Consider the following 23,434-nt stretch of genomic DNA (forward strand, 5'->3'; position numbering starts at 1 on the left):
GAACATGGTTCATCATCTTGGAAAAACCTGTCATGCCAAGGATATTCCTGGAGGAGTGAACTCTCCGTAAAGCAGTAGTGGGAACACTGGCCCTTCCTCATTTTGGAGAGGAGCCCGTTTGTGCAGGGTTGTTAAGTGTGTGGTTGTCGGGGTTCAGAAGGAAGTGCTTTGACGTGTGCGTTTTGTTTTTAGGACCCCTACTCTGCCTTCTTTAAAATAGACACTGACAGGGATGGCATAATCAACATGCATGATCTTCACAGATTGTTACTGCACTTACTGTTCAATCTTAAAGACAAAGAATTTGAGCGTTTCCTGGGCCTTCTTGGCTTGAGACTCAGCGTCACTCTCAATTTTCGGGAATTTCGAAATCTGTGTGAGAAGAGAGCATTGAGAACAGATGACGCGCCTCAAAGACTAATCAGGTAAGAGGGCAGTGCAGCTCAGCGCCTTTGCCCACGCGAGGTCCTGCGTTCCCACCGTGCCCACGGAGGGGGTGGGGCACAGAATTGCCCCCCGTGAGCGATTATTTTGTCTTTTTTGGGGTTCAGGAAAAACCACACAAGGAATATGTGTTCAATGTAAAAATGCTAGAAAATACGGGCACAGATTAGAAGGTATAGCTGATCTAGTCCCCCATGAACGTTGTTTTGGCATTTCACCATGAATCATGCCAGTCTTCTTTCCAGGCACACAACTACAGGCATGGACTTATATTTTTTTCTTTTACAAAGCTGGGGTCAGATGTATATGCATGTTGCTCAGCCTTCCAAGACCTCTCGGCACCCTGCCTGTTGAGCTGTGGGGGGCCCGTGGGGGGCTGCTTGTCAAGAGAACACTAGTCCAGGCGCTAGCACACCAGCCCGTGCAATCCACACAATCCGTATGAATGCGGGAACCATAGAACACCTTATAGTAATTGGTGGAAACTGAGTATCACTTCAGTCTTTTCTTATGAATGTAAACATGTATACACAGTTGACCCTTGAACGACACAAGATGCTTCAACTCTGCAGGTTGACTTAGAGGTGGATTTCTTTTTTTATAAGTACCATATAGTATATAAATGTGTTTCCTCTTCCTTATGATTTTCTTAACATTTTCTCTTCCCCAGCTTACTTTATTGTAAGAATAAAGTGTATTATACATATAACATACAAAATATTGGCTAATGCATTATGTTATTGGTAAGACTATTATTAGTTAATTTGGAGGGGAGTCAAAAGTTATGCAGGGATTTCCGACTGTGTAGAGGTTGGCATGCCTCACCTCCTCACTATTCAGGGGTTGACTGTATATCTTTTTCTTTTTATAAATCTGGAGTCAGCTGTGAAACTGTTTAGGGAGATGCAAGGAACCCTCCAGCCCTTTCCCATGCAGTGCTCCACCCCCAGCCCCTGTCTGCTCCATAACAGCCTCCCTCACGGTGAGGAGGGGAGTCTGCATGTCCAGCCTGGCTAGAACTCCATTTGTCTCCTCCATTTTTCTCAGTAAGAGCACATGCCCCTTTAAGCAAGAACAGCAGTGCCAATACCATCTACCCTGTTGAGATCTATTGACTGTCAACAGGCATGAATGAAGAAGCCATTCAGCCTTGACCAATTGTTACAAGTATAATATTACTATTTTTTGAAGCATTACCATCTATTATGATAATACAGAGATGTGTTTTCTGCATGGTAGTAACATTCACTCGGCTGTTCTGCCCTTGAGGTAATCGTGGCCCACTCCTTCCACCAGGAAGGGGCTCCCTGGATTGGGGAGCCTCCAGGAGCCCCCATTGCTGGGCCAGATTGCAGGATTCTTGGCTAGGCTGCAGAGGCCCTCCGATACTGGTCTTTAATTTTTCTCTCTGAATTCGTTGGTTTTATTTTGCCTGCACTGTAAGAAAAGCCAGCCAGAAAGAAAACAACTGTAGTCTCTTTCTAAGTGAAATGATCATGTAGCATGTGAATTGGACACCTGCTTCCAATTGCCCAAGTTCTGAGGAGTTTTAATATGAGACTTGATTGCTTAACATTAAAACAATACAAAAATATCCTTCAGAAAGAATTTTCTGGAGAATGTATGCAGAATGAACCTAGACAATTTCAACCACAAAGCGCCATCTTCTCATTCAAATGACTCAGCCTTCTTATTTGTATGTATGCCTTCATTCATTAAATATTTACTGAGGGTCTGCTGTGAGCTAGATGTTGTCCCAGGATGAGATGGTGCAAGGATGAATAAGACTCCTTTTGAGGAGCCCATGGTTGAACATGAGACAGGTACAAAAGTAAAGAGCTACACTGAAATATAAGGATGTCTGAAGTGCCACAGAGATGGCTAAGCCCACTTGATGTGCACAGGAAAAGTGAGACGTCTGAGTCGGATCTTGAAGTGTGAGTAGGAGTTTGTCAGGTGCAGGCTACCAAATGGCCGGAGAACAGCATTTACAAAATCTAGAGGTGGGAATGTCCAGCACATTGGGGAAATGGGGAGAGGATCCAGGTACAAAAGTGGCATGCATGGTGGGGCATGTTGGGAGGGGAGTCCTGGAGAGGCAGGAGGGCCAGCTGAGAAGGAGCTAGAGAACCGGGCTGAAGAGTTCATCCTTTACCAGCAGACAGGAGAGGGTTTTATGCTGTGGAGGGAGGGGCTCACATTGTGCTGCAGAAAGATCCTTTAGCAGCCCCAGAGTAGTGGATGGATCTAAAGGAGGAGAGTGTGCAGCCTGAGTAGACCTCAGTGTGGCCTCCAAGGCTCTGGTGAAGATGGCTCAGAGACCCCAGTTAAGGCACTACTTTAGAAAAGCCAGACCCTCCCTTGACCAGACCCCATGCCTGTGCTTTGTGAAGACATATCCTTTAATACTCTACTACTTCACTACTACTTGACTTCCCAGATAAAGGACCCAGGTAATGGGTGGTGGGCCGAGATGTGAACCCAGGGTACCTGTTTGGAAGGGCCCCTTTCTCTGCCTAGAGACCTCACCCTCTTTCACTAACCCACCATACCAGCCTCTCTCTGCCACCAGCCAAACCTTGATCCCCTCCCTTTCTGGAAACCATCCCACCCTCTCACTGGGGCCCCTCTGCCTTCTGGGCCTTCGCTTTCCACCGACATTATCAAAACACAATACTTTTGAAAACCTTGAGGGTTATAAATTTGTTGAAGAGAGTAAGACCATCTTGTTTGTTTCACAAAACATTTTCATTTTTAGATGGATAAATACCAATTAGAATGATCGGTCCATTGGCCTGTTTCATTTTTTATATCATCTTTTCCCTTCCAATCTGTTCCCTTGTTTAAAACACACCTGCCTGTCCATTTATCTGCTGACAACCCACATCAAGTCCATTTTGGTGCGTGTGCATCATAAAAGATGGAACAACACTATCACGTGTCTCTTTAGCAAAATTAGATGCTCCAGCTTGTCACAAAATATTGTATGATCAGGTCTTTCTTGTTGAATGAGTAGGTGAATTTAAAATGCCAAATTTCCCTTTTGTTCTTGGAAATATATCATTCACTTGTCAAGTGATTTGGCTTATATGATCAGTTGCACAATCATCACTGGAATCAGTGCTGTTCTGTGTACATTTCTCTTCTGGTTCATCTGATCATCTTCTTATCTCAATTTTCTTCCCTTTGCCATTTGAGCATGAAATAAGCATTCTGAATTTCTAACGGTGATTGATGAAAAAACTAACATAACAAAGATGGTGTTGCTGTCTCCTTTTATACCTTCTCAAAAGATGCTGTTATACTTTGGGCAGCATGATCAGGAGACTAGAGAGTGATTCATTTCAATATCATGTTACCAGCTAGGCAAGTCCCCCATTTTTTGTTTTCTTAATACTGCTTTAGTCTTTTTTTTTTTTTTTTAGTATAATTGACAACAATTAATGAGTATGATTGACCATTTCTTAGGATAATGAAATAGGTCTAATTGAAATCAAGATCACTAAAGACCCTATAGTATGTATGAGGGTCAATGGACCCATATGGTATTGCAAGATAGAATGAGTTTTATCTCATAAAATAATTTTTTGTTGTTCTTTGTAAGATCTCTAAGAAAAACTGAAAGTCATGAATGTCAGTTCTTTTCTATTTCTGGATTATATAGAGTTGTCATTTCTCCCTTTAATTTTTGATATAATTCACGAAAGAGGTGATCAGGTCCTGGAGTTTCCTTTGTTGGAAAGACTTTAACCATGAATCTAATAAATTTAATGGTGAGATCATCCATGGTTTCTCTTCCTTCTTAAATGGGCTTTTGCAGTTTGTGTTTTTTCAGATATTGGTCCATTTCATCTAAGTTGTTAAATTTATGGGAATATGGTTGTTCATAGTATTCCTCCTTATTATTCTTTTAATATTGGTGGGGTCTCTAGTGATATCCCTTCTTTCATTTCTGATATTGGTAGTTGGTATCTTCTGTCCTTTTTTTCTTGATCCATTTAGCTAAAGATTTATCATTTTATTGATATTTTTAAAAGACCCCTTCTTTGTTGCAGTGATTTTGCTCTGTTGTTTTTCTGCTTATGTTTTGTTGATTTCTCCTCTTTATGACTTCCTCCTTTCTTCTTGCTTAGAGTATAGTTTGCTCTTCTATTTTCTTAAGTTTGGAAACTGAGATTTTTTTTATTCGAGTTCTTTCTTTTCTAAGAGAAACCCTAAATGCTAAATGCTATTAATTTCCCTATCAGACCTGAGTTGGCTACACCCCACAGAATTGGATATGTTACAGTTTTAATTTTCATTCAGTTAAAAATATCTGATTTCCCTAGAGACTTTCTTTTGTTCCACAATTATTTAGAAATGTGTTTTTGTCCATTTCAAAATATTTGGATAGCTTCCAGCTTTCTGTTATTGATTCCTAGTTTAATTCTGTTGTGGTCAGAAAACATACTGTGTATGATTTTAATTCTTTGACATTTGTTCAGCTTTATTTTATGACCCTAGAGATGGTCTGTGTTGGTGAGGATTCCATGAATATTTGACAAGAATGTATATTTGGCTGTCACTGGGTGGAGTGTGCTCATGAGATCAAGTTGGTTAATAGCATTCAGGTCTTCTGTGTTCTTGCTTATTTTTTATTCATTCTGTGAGTTTCTAAAAGAGAAGTGTTGAACTCTCCAACAACTGTTATGCATTTGTCTATACCTCCTTCCAGTTCTACCCACTTATGCTTCATGCATTTTGATATCTGAAAAAGATCATATATTTATATTTATCATTTCTGCTTCTCTTCCTTTATTTCTGAAGTTCTAAGTTTCTCTCTGCTGTCATTTTCCTTCCTTTGAAGAACTTCCTCCAGCAGGTCCTTTAGAGCATGTCTACTGGAGTTAAACTGTCTTAGTTTTCCTCCACAGAGAAGATCTCTCTTGCTCCTTCATTTCCTTCACAGAGAAGATCTCTCTTGCTCCTTCATTCCTAACAGAAGATCATCTTTGCTGGGTATAAAATTCTGGGTTATCACAGTTTTCAACAGCTGTTGTTCCATTGCTTTCAGGCTTCCATGGTTTGTGGTGAGAAGTCTCCAGTCATTCTGATGGTCTTGCTCCCCTCCCCCCACGTGGCACCTGTTGTCTTCCTCAAGTTGCTTTTAAGACCTTTTTTCTTTATCTTTGGTTTTGAGTAGTTTTAGTATGATGTGTTTGAGCATAACTTTCTTTATCTTTTTTTGGGTTCACCAAACTTCTTGAATCTGTAAATTCATGTTTTTCCTCAAGTTTGGGAGGGTTCCAGCTATTATTTCCTCACATTTAAAATTTTTTCAGTACCAGTCTCTCCCTCCTTCCCTTGTGGTATCTGAAAGACACGAATGTCAGACTTTCTGGTTTTGTATCACAGGTCTTTGTATTAGTCCCTGAGGCTATATTCTCTCTTTTTTTTTTCCTGTTGATCAGATTTGATTGATTTTATTCATCTGTGTTCAAGTTCAGTGACTCACTCTTCTGTCATCTGCATATGTCATTGAGCCAACTCAGTGAAATTTTTATTTCAGTTGTATTTTTTTTCAGTTCTGAAGTTTCCATTTGGCTTTTGTTGTCCCCCAGCCCTTTTTTCAAAGCTTCTATTTCTTAGCTCACAACATCTGTCTTTCCACTTAGTTCAAGGACATTTACTGTTACTTCCTGGTTATAGTAGCTGCTCTAAAATATGATAATTTCAACATCTGGGTCATTTTGGAGTTTAGTTTCTATTGCCTTTTACCTTGAAAATTGGGATTTTTCCTGGTTGTATATCGAGTGATTTTGGATTGTATCATGGACATTCTTAGTATTATATTATGATCCTCTGGCCCTGTGAAAATCCTCAGTAGTGTGTTGATATGTTTTTTATTTATTTTTTAAGCAGACAAATCAATCCAGTTAGGTTCAGACTGCAAGTCTTGACCTGCCTTCTGTGGTTTCCATGTGAATTTAGTTTCAACACCATGAGCAGGCCAGCCCATGTGTGCAGCACCCTGGGGCAAATCTTCACTACATGGCAGTCAAGTTCTCAAGGCTTCTGCTATGCTGTTTTGGATTAGTTTCTCACGTGTGCACAGCAGAGGTGAACCTGGGACTTCCTGCACAGATTTGGGCATCTCATTTTCCAGATCTCCCCTCTCTATTTTTCCCCACACTCTCCAGCCCCCAGAAAGGCCCTTATTTTTTGTTTTTATGGCTAGGAACTAGGTTGTAGCCTATCTGTACTGTATATACTTCCTATGACTGGGTCCACCCCCAGGGCAACTAAGTGAGAGAAAAAGAATAATGTGGATACCTCCAACGATCCTTGAACACAGAATGTATCTTTGGGTGAAAGAGAAGAGTTTCAGTTTTAGGACTCCACTTGGCCACTACTCCTGCTGGCCCTGTCACAAAAATGCAATATTGTAACTGGGAGTCCTTGGATCAGGACCAGGAAGGTGGAAAGAAACAAAAGAGGCATTCTACCCCCATACTCATTGTACTCCAGGACCCTCCTTCCCAGTTCTTTGGTCAAAAGAACAGGTTTTCTTTCTTTTCATTTTTGAGATTTTGTAGATTTATTTGACACAGAGAGAGAGAGAGTACAAGCAAGGAGAGAGACAGAGGGAGAGGGAGAAGCAGACTCCCTGCCGAGATCATGACCTGAGCCAAAGGCCGATGCTTCACCAACTGAGCCACCCAGGTGCCCAGAACATGCTTTCTTTTGGAACTTTTTTAGCCTGTGTGCACTACACAGTTCTAGAATTAGGATTGCCCTTAAGCCTAAGATGGGAATTTGTGTGGAAAAGAACCCGTGAAACTCACACTCTATCAGTCATTCAAGTTTTGATTTTCTTCTCCATCAGCCTCCTATTATTTACTTTTCTGTGTCTTCGGTTACTTTATGTATTCAGTCTAGAGTTTTCAGTTGTAATCAGGGGAGGAAGAGGATGGAATGTGCATACTCCATCTTACCTGGGCCCAGAGCCCCATTTCAGGACTTTAACCTGCCTGGAGTGCTAGTCCCTGAGATCACACAGCTGTCTCATCATCACTCATGCCTCAAAGAGCTGCTCCCTGGTCTTCTCAGCTGAGGATTCCCTCTCACCCATCTTCAGTTCCTGAAGTTACCCATTTCATTCATTTCCCCCATGTGTCTGCTGTAAGTTCCCACCATCGCAGCGTGAGCTCCTTGAGGACGTCAGCTCTGTCCATGTCAGTGTGTCTGTAGGCCCTAGAGCAGCATGTAGCAAGAGTTTGTATATGTTTGTGTCTGACAGACTGTGCCTTCCTGACTATCAAGTTCTAAAGAGCCAGGTAATAGGAGAGGAAATCATTGACTTTTGGAAAAGGCCATAGAAAAACCTTCTGATCTCTCTAGAGGAGATGAGTATGTAAAACGGGACAGGGAAAAAATGGATGGGAAAATTGTAGGAGTCTGACTTGAGCATGGTTACCTAAGAAAATAATCAAGACTGGGCAGCCTGAGTGGCTCAGTGGTTTAGTGCCGCCTTCAGCTCAGGGTGTGATCCTGGAAACCCGGTATTAAGTCCCACATCGGGCTCCCTGCTTCTCCCTCTGCCTGTGTCTCTGGCTCTGTGTGTGTGTGTGTGTGTGTGTGTGTGTGAGATGAATAAATAAAATCTTAAAAAAATAATTAAGATTTATGGACTCGAAGAGAAATCAGATTGGCAGGGGCTGTTTGGAGACATGTTTAAATGGTGAGATCAGTTTGGACACATTAACTTTGCAGATGTAGAATCTGCATCCTTTGGGGGAAGTTCAGGTGAGATCTCTGGGTGCAGGTTGGATTTAGGAGGAGCATAAAGGTGAAGGCAGGGGAATATGTATCATTAGGACCTACCATCCTCTTAAGGGATAACTGTGAAAATGCAACATAATCCTGCCAACCTTCCAAAACCTTCATGGTGAACTAGTGAGAGAAGATTAGACTATTTGACCCTTTGATCCCTTTCCACCCTTGAAATTCCATGATTCTGTAAAGTCCGGTAGGCAGTTGGAAAGAGATGGAACAGAAAAGGAGGTGAGGTTATCACACGAGTGGTACAGATGTGTGGGTAAATGGCATCATGGTGTGGTTAGGAACATGAGAAGGGATGACCTTTCAGAAGAGTAAATACACTTTGGGATGGAAAAAGAGGAGTGGTCAAGGATAGAGGGTAGCCAGGTAGGGAGGGGAAAGCACACTGAAGGCACACATTTGCCTGGCCCCAGGGGAGGTGTCCTCCTCCCCCTCAATGGTGTCATTTCAAGAGCAGCATGATGAAGGCAGCCGGAGAAGGGAGAGATGATTAACAGTGACACATGGAATAGAGAAGTCAGCAAAGACCCCTGGATTTGGCAAAATAGAAATAGTCGGTGAATTTAAAGACTGGGGTGGGCTCAATAAAGGCAAGTGTGCCAGCCGTAGTTTATCTGTGTACCCTCATGAGCTGGCATTTTCCAGGCCCATTCTCGTTTGGTCCATCTGAACGGTAACAAAGGAAGAGGGAAGAGACCCTGTCCAATCTGCCGCTCGTCGTCAACACGCTGCCAACTGAGTAAATGCAAGAGCTTGTGTTTGCCAAACTGTGGGAGTCACAGTTTATGTAATTCACCAAAGAAGCATGCTTAAAATAACACCTTGTCTATGTGGCACACAGGTCAGTAGCCCAGGGTAGATTTCTGGTCTAATGATGGCCACAGTGAACTAGCAGGTGGCTAGCAGGTGCTGGACACCATAGGTCATCAAGGAATGGAGGAGTTGTCTGGGACAACTGTCTGGGAGCAGCAGAATTTCTTAGAAGGGATTTGAAGGAGAAGCCACATGGAGAGCAATTATTACTGCTTACTTTGTTGATTTTAGTTGCCGTGACCTGGCTTGTGGTCTGCTTTTGAAATGCATGACAGCGTGGAACTTCCAGGAGATCCTTGTCTGGTGGGAGGAATCTGCAGGCCCCGCTTCTCCAGCCCTCACACCGAGCCTGGCACTTGCTCGCCAGCATGCTGGCGACATTGCATTTGTTCAATTGAAACAGAAATGCTAAGTGGGAATATGACCCCCAGTGTGTAAAAATCAATGGTGGCCTTCACCTCTATGAAATTTAATACTTGAGGGCACCTGGGGGGCTCAACCGGTTAAGCATCCAACTCTTGATCTCAGCTCAGGTCTTGATCGCAGGGTCGTGAGTCAAGCCCCTCATTGGGTTCCATGCTGGATGTGGAGACTACTTACAAAAAAAAAAAAAAAAGTGATATTTAATGGATCTTTTCCTACAAAGAGTGAAGCTAAAGGAGCATCAGACCTGTAGCTTCAGATGGAAGTGAAAACGGTAGTGAGAAAGCCAGCTGTGGCATCAGAGACCTGAGTTTGAATGGCTCCCAGGTACTGGCTGTGTGATTTTGGCAAATTATTTAACCCCTCTAAACCACAGCTTCCTCTTTTGCAAAGTGGGATGGTAACGCCAGCACTGCCAGGAAAACTCAGGATTCTGGGTGTCGCCTGTCACCTCACTGGTCCCTGAGTTCCTGGTGGTCATCACTACCCCCGAAACCCTCACAGTGCTACCAAGTGTCACACATGGAGGGTCATAGTCAAAGCAGCCCTTCATTGGGGATTACATAAACCTTTGACTTCCATCATTTGGAACACAAATTCCTGCATTTTCTCAACTGACAGCATAGTGGTTGACTTTAGACTTTATTTCTTATAGTCAGTTCATATGCAGAAGTATAATACTTTTTAAAGGGGCTGCATGGAGCTTGTTTGCTGTCTGTCCCCTACACTGTTTTTCTTGGGTCCCATAACAAAATTTATATGAGGATATGTCTGCATGGGCCTCGGTCAGGCGTCCCTCTTAACCACTCTTAGGCAAGATGTGCTTATCACCCACATGAATATGCCTGTGGGTATCACCTGCCTATGAATACGTGCAGGTTCCAAGTGGGGCCCCAGATGTGATCCCATTTCAGGAAACCATCTGGGTGGTGTGTGTATGGTCCGTTTTGCTGGAAGAACGTCTTGAGTGCTCTTGTATCTGCAGGGAAAATACTTCAGCTGCAGATCTGAGTGTGGAAAGCTCAGGTGCCCAGGAATGGAGTGATAGGTGCCCCCAGAGCAGAGCAATTACAGAGGAACAAGTCGGGAAGGGTTTTATAGGTTTTCATACACCTCCCTGCCTGAGTGGAAGACTACAGGGCACTTCAGCCAGCTGCAACCACAGCCCTCACTGTGGCCTAGCCCGGTGGTAAACACAGAGTGTTTTTTAAAGTGTCTTTCATGTCCATCATTCTGTGAGGAAATAAACAGAAGTTTGATCATTTTACATACTGTGAGCCCCACCTTTGCACATCAGCTGGGAGAGAGTGAGTAATGCTCCCCCGTTGTTCCTGACCTGTTGCTCAGTCTGCATTCCAATCATTCCAGTATGTGAGTTCAGAAATAAAAGTTTTTAGCTGTCTTCCTCTGAAGACACCGTTCTATTGTGTTTTTTCCCCTTCTGAGAATAAATGAGCCCTGTTTGTTTTGTGAGCTGCAGAAAAAGTTGAACAGCATTTATCTGAAAATAAACAAGGACTTATAAAATTTAAGAAGACTTTCCTAACATGCAGCTGGGGTAATAAGACTGTATTTTAAGAATTAAGTTAAACCAGATGTGAAATAACAGACTTTAGCTGTGTCTTTGAAACAAACGGGGATGGGGAACCCCTTGGGAGATTAATGAGTCCATTAAATTTAAACACGGCTATTTTTTTTTCTTTGAAGACCAAAACAGAAGGTCGCAGATTCAGAACTAGCTTGTGAACAGGCTCATCAGTATCTTGTTACCAAAGCAAAAACCAGATGGTCAGACTTATCTAAGGTAAGAAAATGATTATTTCCTTAAAAGGAAAGGGAATGTATTTCAGTGTTCCCAGATCATTGGGATGATCAAGCTGTTTAGATCCAGTCTTTGGATACCTAATCGGTGACTCTTTCTATTCTTCAAGTACTTATTCAAAATAAGTTCTCACATTCAAGGTCAACCAGTGTTTAGAAAAATGAGTAATTGTAGGACAGAAATGCCTAGCTTTAATCTCAGGTTTGGTATGAATTAAAAATTTAAGTGAAAAAAAATGACACTGTCATATTATTTTCAACACAGTTAAAAACATGCATCTTTAAGTGGTATTTCCTCCTGCCTTCCAAAATTCTAGAAAGCACATTTTGAACAAAGTGAATGCCCTCAACAGGCAGTCATGTACACTGATTCCGAGACCGGAACATAATCTAACGACGGCTGTACCCCCAGGACAGTAGAACTGAGCATGTAGGACTGGGTTCGGCCAGAAGTCTGGAATGTGGGATCATCATTTCATAATCCAGCAAGGACACAGTAACTTCACCTGAGGGAGTATCTTTAAAACCACGCCATGGAGGTATTTTCACATTATTGTGAAGAATGCCTCCACTTGGTTTCATTTGATCATTTTCTTTCTATGCCTATTTCGGCCTGTGCCCAACATGACTTCCTGTTCTATAAGTCCCGTGCCTCCCCCCAGGCTGCCTATCCCCAGTCCTCTGTCCTCAGAGTTGACTGTGGGGCCCAGGGTGGCAAATCACACAGAAACGTCCTCGCGTACCCACTGGGCAGGGCTGGCCTACCAGAGCCGTCCTCTGGGAATACAGGGCCAGCTCTGGGCTTATAAGCTGCTAGGCTGCAGCCACACAGCCATGCCAGCCGGGATGGAGAGCACACTGAATGACACCAGCCTCCTCTCCTCCCTGCTACCTCTGTCCCCTCCTCCTCTCTCTGCTCTGCTGGTGCTGCTCTCCATGGGCCCAGGGGCTCCTGGGGCCACTTCCAGGCCCTTCCCAGCTTCGTCTTGCCTCACTTTGGTTTACACAGTGTGTCTCAGGGGGGCATGTGGGTTTGTGCCACAGATTTGGTGGTAATGAAGGCCTGTCTGTTTCTCCCTCTCGGAGCCCACAGAGCAGGGCAGGTGGCAGTTAGGAGCAAAGGCAGATTATTAACAAAGCAGATGGGCACCCTGGGGAAAATGCTGGGGAGTGGCCAGAGGGCTGTAGAGGTCTTTGTTTCTGCCTTGTGGCACCCATCCTTCCTGAAATACTTCCTCCCCTGGCTCTCTAGCAGTTCTGTTGGGCCTCCTCTGCTCCCTGCCTGGGGCCTGTCCCCTCTCCAGCTGGGTGACCCCTCTCTGTCTCCATGTTCACTCCTGCAGGCACATCCTCTTCATTTGCCTTTCCACATCTTGATCCCTGTGACCTCTCAAAGTCTTCTTTATCCTTGAAGCTCTGGGGAACCCCAAGTGTGTTCAGAGGAGACATGGGGACCCAGAATGCTCTGCTGCTAAACAGTGCAGCCTCAGGTCTGTCTCTTCTGGAAACTGAGCATGCCGGGAGTGTAGGGAGGGAAGAAGACTTGAAAGGTTACAGAGGAAGAGCAATCAGAGCAGCTCCATAGGGGTACATGGAACCACTTTGTTGGGAGTCAGGGGTCACCTCCTGCCCATCCCCACACCTCTCTCTGACCCCCTGCAGGACTGAATGACCCTGCATGTCTTATTAGTATTATATTGGACATCTCTGCCACTCTCTTGATTTGATTTGAATAAAGCTCTGAAGGCATTCGTTCTAAATTCTGAACCTACGGGGAGGCGTAGATAAGGCCGGGAGCCTTCACAATGGCTGCCTGGTGGTGAGACAGGTGTTCTCTGACCACCAGCACACTCCTGTTCTTTCCTTCTGGGGTGCGGCAAAGCTGGGGCCGCGTCTCCCTTCTGCTGCATTGCTGTAGAGGATTCACCAAATGGGACCTGCAAGTATCAGAAAGGATGTAGTCTCTGGTAAAACTGCGTGGGAAACTTGAACAAGAATTCTAGGGGGATCCCTAGGTGGCGCAGCGGTTTAGCGCCTGTCTTTGGCCCAGGGCGCGATCCTGGAGACCCGGGATCGAATCCCACATCGGGCTCCCGGTGCATGGAGCCTGCTCCTCCCTCTGCCTGTGTCTCTGCCTCTCTCTCTCTCTCTCTCTCTCTCTGTGTGCCTATCATAAATAAATAAAAATTAAAAAAAAAAAAAGAATTCTAGTATTGAGCCATCCAGCCATGTTCATTCAGCTAGGGCCCCCGGTGAGCCGCTTAGCTGGGCCGGGCCAAGGATGCCTCCAGCCGGACACTCAGACACGCGCAGCCCCCATCCCATTCTGGGCGGCCTAACCTGGTCGTTTCCACCAAAGTGTTTCTGGAGAATAAGTTCATTGAGTTCTTCAGCAAACACTTTGAATTAACTATGCACTGTTGTAAGGTAGTAAAGAGACTGTGACCAAAAAAGACAGGATCTCTGTCCCCAAGAGACTTGTGGTACAAATACCAATAAGGGTGCTAAAGAATTGTGTGAATTACAATTGCAGTGGCTTGTTTTTAAGCTTATTTTTTAAGTTGTGGCTCTATGATGGGATACAATGCTAATACATATTATATGTACTATAAATAATATGTATGTACATATACATGTGTGCATAATATACATGAACATATATATTTAATACACATAATAACAATGTACATGTGTAGTTAGGTGTCCCATAGTTAAGGGCATACATAGTGTCACTGTGTATCCCAAGTTGTATCCCGCACATCACCACCATCCAGATGAAGGAGGAGAACACTGTCCATGTCTTAGACGGTGCCGCACACTGTGTGTAAAGGGCCAGATAGTGACTAGCTTTGGCTCCGTGGGCCATCAGCTCCAATCCCAGCTCCTTGGCTCTACTGTGGTGGCACTTGGTAGTGTTACAATTAATCTTCCTCCTCTGTAGTGGATGTATGATGGTATTTCACTGTAGCATTAAGTAGCATGTGTGAGTTACTAATGAGAGTATCTCTTCACTTATCCCCAAGTCAGATTTCCTTTCTCCATGCAGTGCCTGCTTGTGAGTTTTCACTGGGATTGTCTGGTTATTCCTCGTTGGTCAGTAGGAGCTCGTGTTACAGTTTGGCTACTGGTCTTTTGTAAGTGATCTGTGATGCAACTGTCTTCTCCTGGTTTGTGCTCTGTGTTTCCACCCTTGTCCTGGGATATCTTTTGGTAAATAGAAGTTCTTCTTTTTGAGACATTCAGATGTGTTAACATTTCCCTGTAGGTCTTGTGCAAGTAACTGTCCCACCCAAAGTCATGAAGATGTCCTTCTAGCAGCTTTCCAGTGTAGTCTTTCACATCCTGGTCTTGAAATCCTCACTGGATGTTTCCTTTGTGTTGGGAGGCAGAGATCCACTCCCACTCTTCTATATGGAGACCCAGCTGTCTAGCCCCTGTAAAGCCCATCCTTTCCCTCACTGATCTATGGCATCACCACCATCCTGCATCAAGGCCCCTGCATGTCTCTGGGCTCCTCACTCTGTTTCACTGGTTGCTTTATCTGTCTTGGCACTGATACCACATTCTTGTAGTCACCAGAACTCAGTAATACATTTTAATTAGATGGTAGGCAAGTCCTTCCTCCTCGTTCTTTAAGAGTTTATGAATCAGTTTGTCAAGTTCCACAAAGATACGAAACTTAATGGGATATTCGTTTGGAGAGAAATAATGTCTTTACAATTTTGAGTCTTCTAGTTCGTGAACATAGTATATCTCCATTTATTTTGATATTTTTAATATCTTTCATTAAAGTTTTAGACATTTCTGTGTGGCAGTCTTACAATCATTTGTAAGATTTGTTCCTAGGACTTTCTATTTTTGACGCTATTATAAATATTACTTTTTAAATTTTGTTTTCTGTGTCTGATACATAAAAATACAGATGAGCTTGCCTATTGATATAAAATCCAGATTTCTTGCTAAATTCTCTTATTACAGTAGTTTATTTGGGGCTTCTCCCTGTACATACAGCCATGTCATCTGTGCATAATGACAGCTCTATTTCTTCCTGTCCTATTGTTACACCTTTGATTCCCTTTTCTTATTTAACCACACTGGCTGACACCTCCAGTACAATGTTGAAGAGAGAGCAGCAGGGATAGCACCTTGTTCCTGATCTTAAAGAGAATGTCTCCACCTTCACCATCGGGTGTGATGTTTGCAGAAGACTTTGTACACGTGCCACTGTATCTACTCCACAGCTTTGTTAGAAGGGTCAAACGCACTATTATGTGCAAACAGATTAAGTCAGTGTTGAGTACGCGAGTTACCTGCTGGTCTGTGGGCCTCTTAAATGGCTGACAAATCCCCAGATGCCTTTTGCACCCCTTGGGGTCATTTAGAAGGTACCATGTCATCTTGTCACAACAGCTGGGTCTTCTGCACCTCGTCCCCCTCATACGGTCAGAGAGCCCAATCCATTGTCAGGATGAACACCTCAGGCAGCATGGGCTACAGTCTCATGCTCTGCTTGACCCTTATTTCTCATAGTTTTTGAACCCAGGTTGTTGATCAGGAAAAGAATCCAGATCACACACCTGAGACTACTTATTACTGGGAAACAAGTCCCTTTGACTATGTGATACTTGATCACGTTTTGCTCTGTCGCCTTCTTTATGGGAATGATGAGGGTATCTGGAACTTTGATTTAAAAAGGGTACCCGAGGTGATGGGCACTGAGGGGGGGGCACTTGATGGGATGAGCACTGGGTCTTATTCTGTATGTTGGCAAAATGAACACCAATAAAAAATAAATTTATAAAAAAAAAAGGGTACCCGAGCAGGTAGACGGGGAGAGAAATGTTTTATATTGTTCCAGTTATTGGCTATTGACAATCCTCTGGACTGCCATGAACACATTTTATATGTTACTAAATGTTGTCGTGTTCTAGAATTTTATAGAAACTGATAATGAGGGCAATGGCATCCTTCGGCGGCGGGATATAAAGAATGCGCTCTATGGATTTGATATTCCTCTGACACCGAGGGAATTTGAAAAGCTCTGGATGAGGTAAGTGGAATCTGAGGGTGGGCTCCCTTCCATCCCAACAATCCCGGGTTGCCAGCTGTAGGAAATTCAGTGCCAGCCTTGCATTGCTACTTGGAGGTGAGGTGCGGGGTCCAGAAAGGTTTCCTCTTGATTGTGTCTATCCTGTATCCTTGCTCCCCCGAGGAAGCCTTGGAAAAAGAGTCTGGTCTTTGGGAACATGGAGGATCAGGGTAAACACTCCCCACCAATATCAGACTTGAGAGGTTGTCATTTGCAAGGGACCAGGAGTTCAAGGCCAAACTGAATCACTCTCCAAAGACGTCATCCTAATACAGCAGCTCAGCAGACAGAGCCACAACAGCTAAGGGGAGAAGCAGTCTCTCCCCATTGCCCAAAGATGGAACTCAGTATCGCACAACTGTTTCATAGATACGTAATTTGTTGAAAGAAAATAACCAAACTTTCAGCAACTTGGAGTAGTTTCCCGAGGGTCTCTTAAACTGAAAATAATATCTAACATTGGTTACATTTCTCAGAATGTATTTTAGATTTAGCTGTTTTGGATGAGGCCCCCAGTTGCAATATTCCCCACGTAGGTGTCTGAGTTTCAAAGTACACTAACAATGCGGTCCATTTCCAAGTTCCAGATCCATCTTTGAATTACCTCCGTCTTCATGATGTATTCGCTGCTGCCCGCATCCCCCCAGGACGGCACACCAGGATTGTGCATCCTCTCAGGGGCAAGCTTACGGAGCAGCTCGTGTAATTTTTTAGCTTTTCATCTGTTCAAAGTGGAAGGCTGAAATGTTGGCCGAGTTTAGAATTAGGTGGGCTGTTTTGTGTCTAATTTAGAAAAGCAACTTGAAGTTCTTACAGAATCCTTATTTTTTTAAGATCAGTTCCAACACAGGGCCAATTTAGGCTCCTTATTCATATTCTCTTTCAGTAGATTAAATGAGTAGGTCCCACTGAGTAACCAAAAGGTTGGGGTACACTGGCACACATACGGGCGTCCCACTCTGCAGGCTTTTTGGATGATGCAGAGGTGACTGTGTGGTCCCAATAGTCAGGGACCTGTCGGGGGGCACAAGCAGGAATCCAGATGCTGGGGCACAGTGTCACCTATGATAAATGCCAGAGTAGGAAACACAGCAAGGGGAATGGGAGATAAAAGCGGGAATGCCGGGGGCCATAGAGGAGCTGGAAGCTGTCATGGCAGGAATGAGGTTGGAATGGTTCCAGGGGGCCGGAGGGGAAGGAGGACTGTCTGACCCATGGGACAGTCGGGGAGGCATTCCATAAGCCCCGGCCTGGGGCTCTCAGGGTGAGAAAGGAGGAGCAAGGCTATCACGGCCCCATGGTCCTAGTTTTCAGGCATCATTAGCCAGGAAGCTGGGAAGAGTGAAGGCTGAGTGGAGTCACCGTGTCACCCTGCCATGCTTTAGGAAGATGAGTCAGGAAACTCATCTCCCCAGGCCCATCCAGAGAAGGGATAGGTGGGCCCAGGGAGACTGTTGTCTCCATCAGGGTAGGGCAGGATGAGCTCCTGAGCTGGGCGCAGGCCATAGGAAAGAGGACTGTTGGAGCCAAGTATCCCCCTTGAGGGCTCCCATGTAGAGAAGAGGACACTCACTTGTCTTTTTGAAGGTGGGATAGAGCACATGTCCATTTAAATGAGAGTGAGATACTCCCTGTTGCTTTTGGCCAACGTTCCTGAATACATTTCTCGACATTATTAAATGTACACATGTCACATGTCCTATGCTGAAAACTGTGAGGTCAGAATTTTATCTGTGTTTGCTCAGCTGACTGCACCCCATGGATGGTGAGGGGTTAAGAGGGAGAGCTCAGCCACCATGCATGTGGTTGTGGCTCCTGCCTCCATCCTTACAGCTGTGTGGCCTCTATCAAGTTACTCAACCTCTCTGTGCTTCCCTCTGCTCTAAATTTGTTAGAATGGTGTGTTGGTTAGGGTAGCCTCGCTGCAGTAACAAACGAGGCCAGCATCTCAGGGGCTAGCCCCAGTAATGTCTTGATCTCATGTGGGTGTTGGGGGATGTGCCAAATCATTCAGGGACCAGGAGTCCCACCACCCTCTGGAGCTTTTATGTCTACCTGCAGAGAAAGGGAAAGAGCACAGAGGACCATGTGGTCAGCCTTGTAGAGACTAGGCCTGGAAATGTGGCTGTCACTCTGCCCACATTCTGTTGGCCAGAGTTCCTTCCCATGGCTGTTCCCACCTGCGAGGGAGTCTGGGAAAAGCAGCATGGATATGTGTCCAGGGACAGAAAGAAACGGTGACAGGGAAACCCATGACGGCATCTGGCACATGTGGAATTACCTCCAAGGGAGAAGCAAGAGGGATATTTGAAACAAAGGAAATTAGGAATGTACATACCAGTGTCTGGGCAGGAAAGCAGAAACCACTCGAATATTTCTTCACGCAGTGTCTGGTAACGAAGATGTCAGAGGGCCGGAAGTCTGAAGGGGGAATGTGGTCTTACTCAGAGGCTAGAGGCTGCAGCCCCATGGGCTCGAAGAGTAAGAGAGGAGGGGGGGTCACTGCTCCCCAGCGTGGGACTGGAGGGCGAAAGAGAAACAGGGTAATTCTTGGAGGTCAAGAAGATGTGTCCACCCCAACGCTGCCTCAGAATCTGCTAGAAGCTCAGCCACTGTGCGCTGCACAGCCATGGCAGGAGGCACCACTGCAAACAGCCTGCGCTGCCCTCTTTCCCCTTCTGACTGGGCACACCTCCCTGAGAGCAGCCCAGTACGTAACTCAAAAGATGTGCTGAAGGATGAGCATGGGGTTGAGAGCTACCAGGTGAACATCCGGCTAATGGGCAAAGGAAGGTGTCACGTTGCAGGACTGCAGAATAACCTGGGTGCCCGGGATGCAGGCAGCCTGGGATGGGCAGGAGAGCAGACTTCGGTGTCCGCCGAACCGAATTGTAAAGGTCAGGACAAGGTAGGGACCCTATCCTAAGGCCAGGTGTATAGTAGGGATGGACCTAGGCAGGCCTGCATTCTAGAAAGATCACTCTGGCCACAGGGAGGAGGATGACTTGCAGGACACTGGGTGGGAGACACAGAGATAAATTAGGGACTGTCTTCAGTGGTCCAAGTGAGAAGTGAGAGCTTTCCTGGCAATGCAGTGAGGACTGGGAAGGAGGTGACAGGTGTGAGAGAGTTAGGAAGAGCATGCGAGCCTTCAGCAGCCTAGAAGGAGAGGCTGTGTGAGGAGATCAGATGCTCCAGCAGAAATTGGGAAGACAACCTGAGGCAGATGAGGGGCTTGCAGTTAAGGGCTGTGCTCTGAGCAAGAGCTGCACCTGGTCCCATGGCACTCCACACTGAGCGGTGTGACCACGGGCCAGTGGCTCACCTTCTCTGGGCTTCAGTCATCGATCAAGTGTGATGGCAGTGGGGACCAAATAATAGATGCAGAGTACCTGGCATACAGAAGCATAAAAATTGGTAGCGGAAAAATCATATAGATTTGAAATTCTTTTCCAATTGCACATACTCATTTTAAGAGTCTCAGAAAATCCAGAAAAGCATCAAGGGAAAGAAAAGACAACAACGAAGAGGCCGTAACCCACTCAGCAGACGGAATAAATGGTGACCTGGTGGTGAGGCTTTCCCACCCATTTTCTCCACATTCCCATGATCTCAGCTGATCCTCACCCCCATTCACCCTGGCCTGTGCCCCGCAGCCGCTCCGTGTTTGCTGGCGACGGCAGGTGCCACGTCCACCTGCGGTCTCCCTGACAATGGGAGGCACGTTCTCCCCCGGGGAACTAGGAGGTCGGGGGCGGCTGGGACCCACATGACACACTCCGCCAGCTGCGGGGGTCTGCTCGTCAGAATAGGAAAGCCCTCTAAAGTGGGTGGGCAGGCAGGAGTAGACAAATAACATTCTGCTCTTCAGAAAATATAAAATTAAAAACTAGGGTAGAATATAGAATATAGTCAGGAAAGAATAGCATCCATTATTCACTCCAGATTTATTAAGCACCTGTGAAGTGCACCGTTTTAGAGGCTCAGATTAGTCTGGAGGGTCTAGTTTATGCTGTGGAAGTAAATTAATGAATTAACCCCCACATCTCAGTGGCGCAGCACACCAGTGTTTCCTTTCTCACTCACCCAGTGTCTCCAGCATGTTTACCAGCTCTCCTGGACGATTCTCTTCCAAGTTGTGGTTTGAGGAGCCGGCCAACTTCCAGTTTGTGGCTTCGTGGGGCTCTGGGGGGGGCACCTAGGAGCTGCAGGATCGCGGGGGCGTGGGTGGGCTCCCGCCCCAGGGTGACAGCCTCCCGCCGGGGGGGCCCGGGGCTGGCCCTCAGCCCCACTAACCTCACGGGGGCCTGCCGGATCCCGGCACTGCACCCCCCCCCGCCGCCCGATCTGCACAGTGTGAAGCGAGCCGTGCCGTAGGCTGGTTTATCAAGGATTAAAGGAACAAAATGTTCCAGCCTGAGGGAGGCTGGTGTGAAGAGGAACCTGCTCACTGAAGCCAAATCAGGATCTGTGAGGATGAGATTTCGGGAGCGGGTGTTTGGTGTGGTTTGGGAGAGCTTGCTAAGAATGAACTCCATGATGAAAGTGTATTCATTCATTTCTTCATTCATCTGAGCAATCACAAAGCAGGAATTTGGGGGGACTTTCTAAGTTGCTGGGGTTCCAGAGACGAGGTTCCAGAGACTTTTCCCAGTCTCAGGCTGCTCACAGCTCGGCAGGGAGGGTAAGCACGGAACATGATGGTGCGGGCCGTGGGAGCTTCGTGGGTGTTCAGGGAGGGGTCCGCCCCCACCGCTCCAGAGATGCGACGCCTGAGCTGGGTCTTAATAAACAGTCATCATCCAGAGGTAGGGAGGCGCATCCCAGGGGGCAGAGGCCCAGAGCCCAGAGGCGGGGATGTCTGAGAGGGGAGAGGAAGGACACTGTCCACCAGCACAGAGCCTGAGATCCAGAGCCTGTCCGGCCCGGGGACCACTGGCACCAGGGTGCCCGACAGGCCTGCCCAGGGCCCCGCCGTGGGAGCCACTCCCTCGGGGACGTGTTCAGCATGCGGAAGACCTTCTGTAGCCTCATTTCATCAGACAGAGTTCAACTGTTTTGGATTTAAAACAGACTTTGCTGAAAACCATGAAGACAATGAATTCTAAAAACGCACAGAAGGCTAGCATAGGAAGGCAAGTCTCCAAATTAACAGTGTACGGTTAGTTGCCTAAAGCCAGCTAACCAAGTGGACTTGATAGAAAGTTTTTTGGGGGAGAATTGGTCCCCAGTGTTTGCACACTTTTTGATATGGTAGGTAAGCTGTATCTCGGTATTCCAACATAAAAAGAAGAGACTGTGCAAAGATACCTGTGCCGTATGCACCCACTCGTGGGAAGAAGCCCTGAAGTCACCAGGAAGCTTGATCATCTGCATGGACTCAGAGGCACCCGGTGAGAGCCGGCTGGGCGCCGTGCTGTGGGACACCCAGACAAGGAGAACCCCCAGGTGGGAAAGGACTTAGAAGGGTCCATGAGTGAGGTCTTCAGGTTAGAAGACACTATTGGACACAGTAGCAGGGAAGGGGTTTTGGAAGCCCTCAGGGAGCACTGGCTGGGTAGGCTCCTAGCTCCTAAGAGAGCTTTTCAGGATCCAAGTTGTCTGGTACTCCAGTGGGCGGCCTCTGACGGAGTGCGGTCCCCCTCCTGACATAACCGAGGCCAGACCACCACTCACTGGGGGGCACGGGGAAGGAGTCACGGCCCTGGAGGGCCCCAGAACCTGTGACTCCACCAGGACTTGCTGAACATGCCGAGGCCAGCTCAGGCAGGGGGACACTGTACCGGGGGTGGGGTGGGGATATGAGCCATCGGACCACCCTCACAGGTGACACCTATGAGGATTCTGTATGGCCCAAGCCACAGAAGGTGTCATGTCTCCTTCTGCTGCCTGGCCTGCGTCATCAGTGAGGCTGACCCCAGACCCTCCAACTCTTGGGTCAGAGGTGGTGGAAGGTAGGTCTGTCACTGATGTAATGATCACGTGTCTCAGCTGAGCATAAAGGACTGAGACTTCAAGGGAAGCAAAGCAGTCCACAAATCCTGTGCATAACTGAATTGCTGGATGTACAATAAATGGGCAGAGTAATCTGATTATATCATAAATTAGTGGCCATTGCCACATGCAAATGCAAACTTTTATGGGTCCTCTGTTTATGTGCACATTTTTCCTGGCACATCTGTTGCCGAGCCATTTTAAAATTCAACCTTTATAGGCAAGTTGATTTTTTAAAATGTTACACAAAGGATTATATAATGAAGGGTGAGGTTATGTAAGCTGAATTAACTCTCTTATTATTCACATTCATAACAATATTTTAGTTGCAATTGTGCAATCTGGTCCTCTGTTCCTTTGCGATGAGAATAGAATGTTTATGATCTTTATTAATGAAGTAATTAAGAAGTGTCTTTTCATTCAGTTCAAGTGTCATGATTTAGAGTTTGTTGTCAGTAATCTCTTGTGCGTAACATGCCAGGATGGCAGCGCGTCCTTAGGAACACACGTCCTTCGCATGCATTAGCTCAGCAGACAAGTATTGATAACAAAGCTTTGTGAGGCCTGTTGCTGGGCCCTGGGAGTTTGTTTTAACACAGCCTGGTTGCTCATGGTTGCTCCTCAAGAAACTTGCTGTGCAGCAGGGAGCGAAGGCATGTTCTAAAATGTGGTTGAGCCTTTGGGTGGTGAATAGCAGCCACAAACACCAGCACTCACTGGGTGCCAGGCCCTGGTCCAAGCCCCTGTGTGCATTTACCCATCGATCCTCACCATGGCCCAGAGAAATCCAGAGGAAGGTTGAAATGGAGCACTTTTGACTTAGGAAGGGGGATGGGGGGGTCATTCTGCCTACCATTCTTTCAGGAGCCCCCCTGTAGGAATAGGGAGCCTTGGTGAGCTTTATTCAAGGGGTGTCTTGACCAGAGTTGCTGCAGAGTTACTACATCGCTCTGCTTGGCCCAGGGTAGTCAGGCCTGAGGCAGTTCAGGGGGAGAAGCATGGCCCTGGGATCACTGGAGGAGCTCAGGG

The 23,434-nt window shown here is 46.1% G+C and overlaps 1 protein-coding gene and 1 long non-coding RNA gene across 18 annotated transcripts in view; one reads left to right on the top strand and one right to left on the bottom strand.

Moving 5' to 3' along the window:
- The window catches only part of LOC140642701 (uncharacterized), a 37,347-nt gene extending 16,486 nt beyond the window's left edge, over positions 1-20,861 (bottom strand). For 6 of the 12 annotated variants that reach the window (XR_012039128.1, XR_012039126.1, XR_012039129.1 and 3 more), the window contains exons 1-4: positions 20,498-20,861; positions 19,737-19,803; positions 18,750-18,931; positions 281-372 (exon numbers count right to left, since the gene is read on the bottom strand). This is a non-coding gene — a long non-coding RNA (uncharacterized lncRNA). Of the gene's footprint in view, positions 1-280; positions 17,474-18,749; positions 18,932-19,736; positions 19,804-20,497 lie in introns of all 12 variants that reach the window. The other 6 variants (XR_012039125.1, XR_012039130.1, XR_012039122.1 and 3 more) reach the window with 6 other exon arrangements.
- Positions 1-23,434, top strand: part of EFCAB6 (EF-hand calcium binding domain 6) — a 234,115-nt gene that overhangs the window by 152,323 nt on the left and 58,358 nt on the right. For all 6 annotated transcript variants that reach the window (XM_072843616.1, XM_072843612.1, XM_072843615.1 and 3 more), the window contains 3 exons: positions 193-425; positions 11,209-11,305; positions 16,254-16,372. In XM_072843616.1, the coding sequence (XP_072699717.1) occupies positions 193-425; positions 11,209-11,305; positions 16,254-16,372 (449 nt within the window). The remainder of the gene's footprint in view (positions 1-192; positions 426-11,208; positions 11,306-16,253; positions 16,373-23,434) is intronic.

The sequence above is a fragment of the Canis lupus genome, chromosome 11 (genome assembly GCF_048164855.1).
Source record: "Canis lupus baileyi chromosome 11, mCanLup2.hap1, whole genome shotgun sequence".
In the NCBI taxonomy this organism is placed as follows: domain Eukaryota; kingdom Metazoa; phylum Chordata; class Mammalia; order Carnivora; family Canidae; genus Canis; species Canis lupus.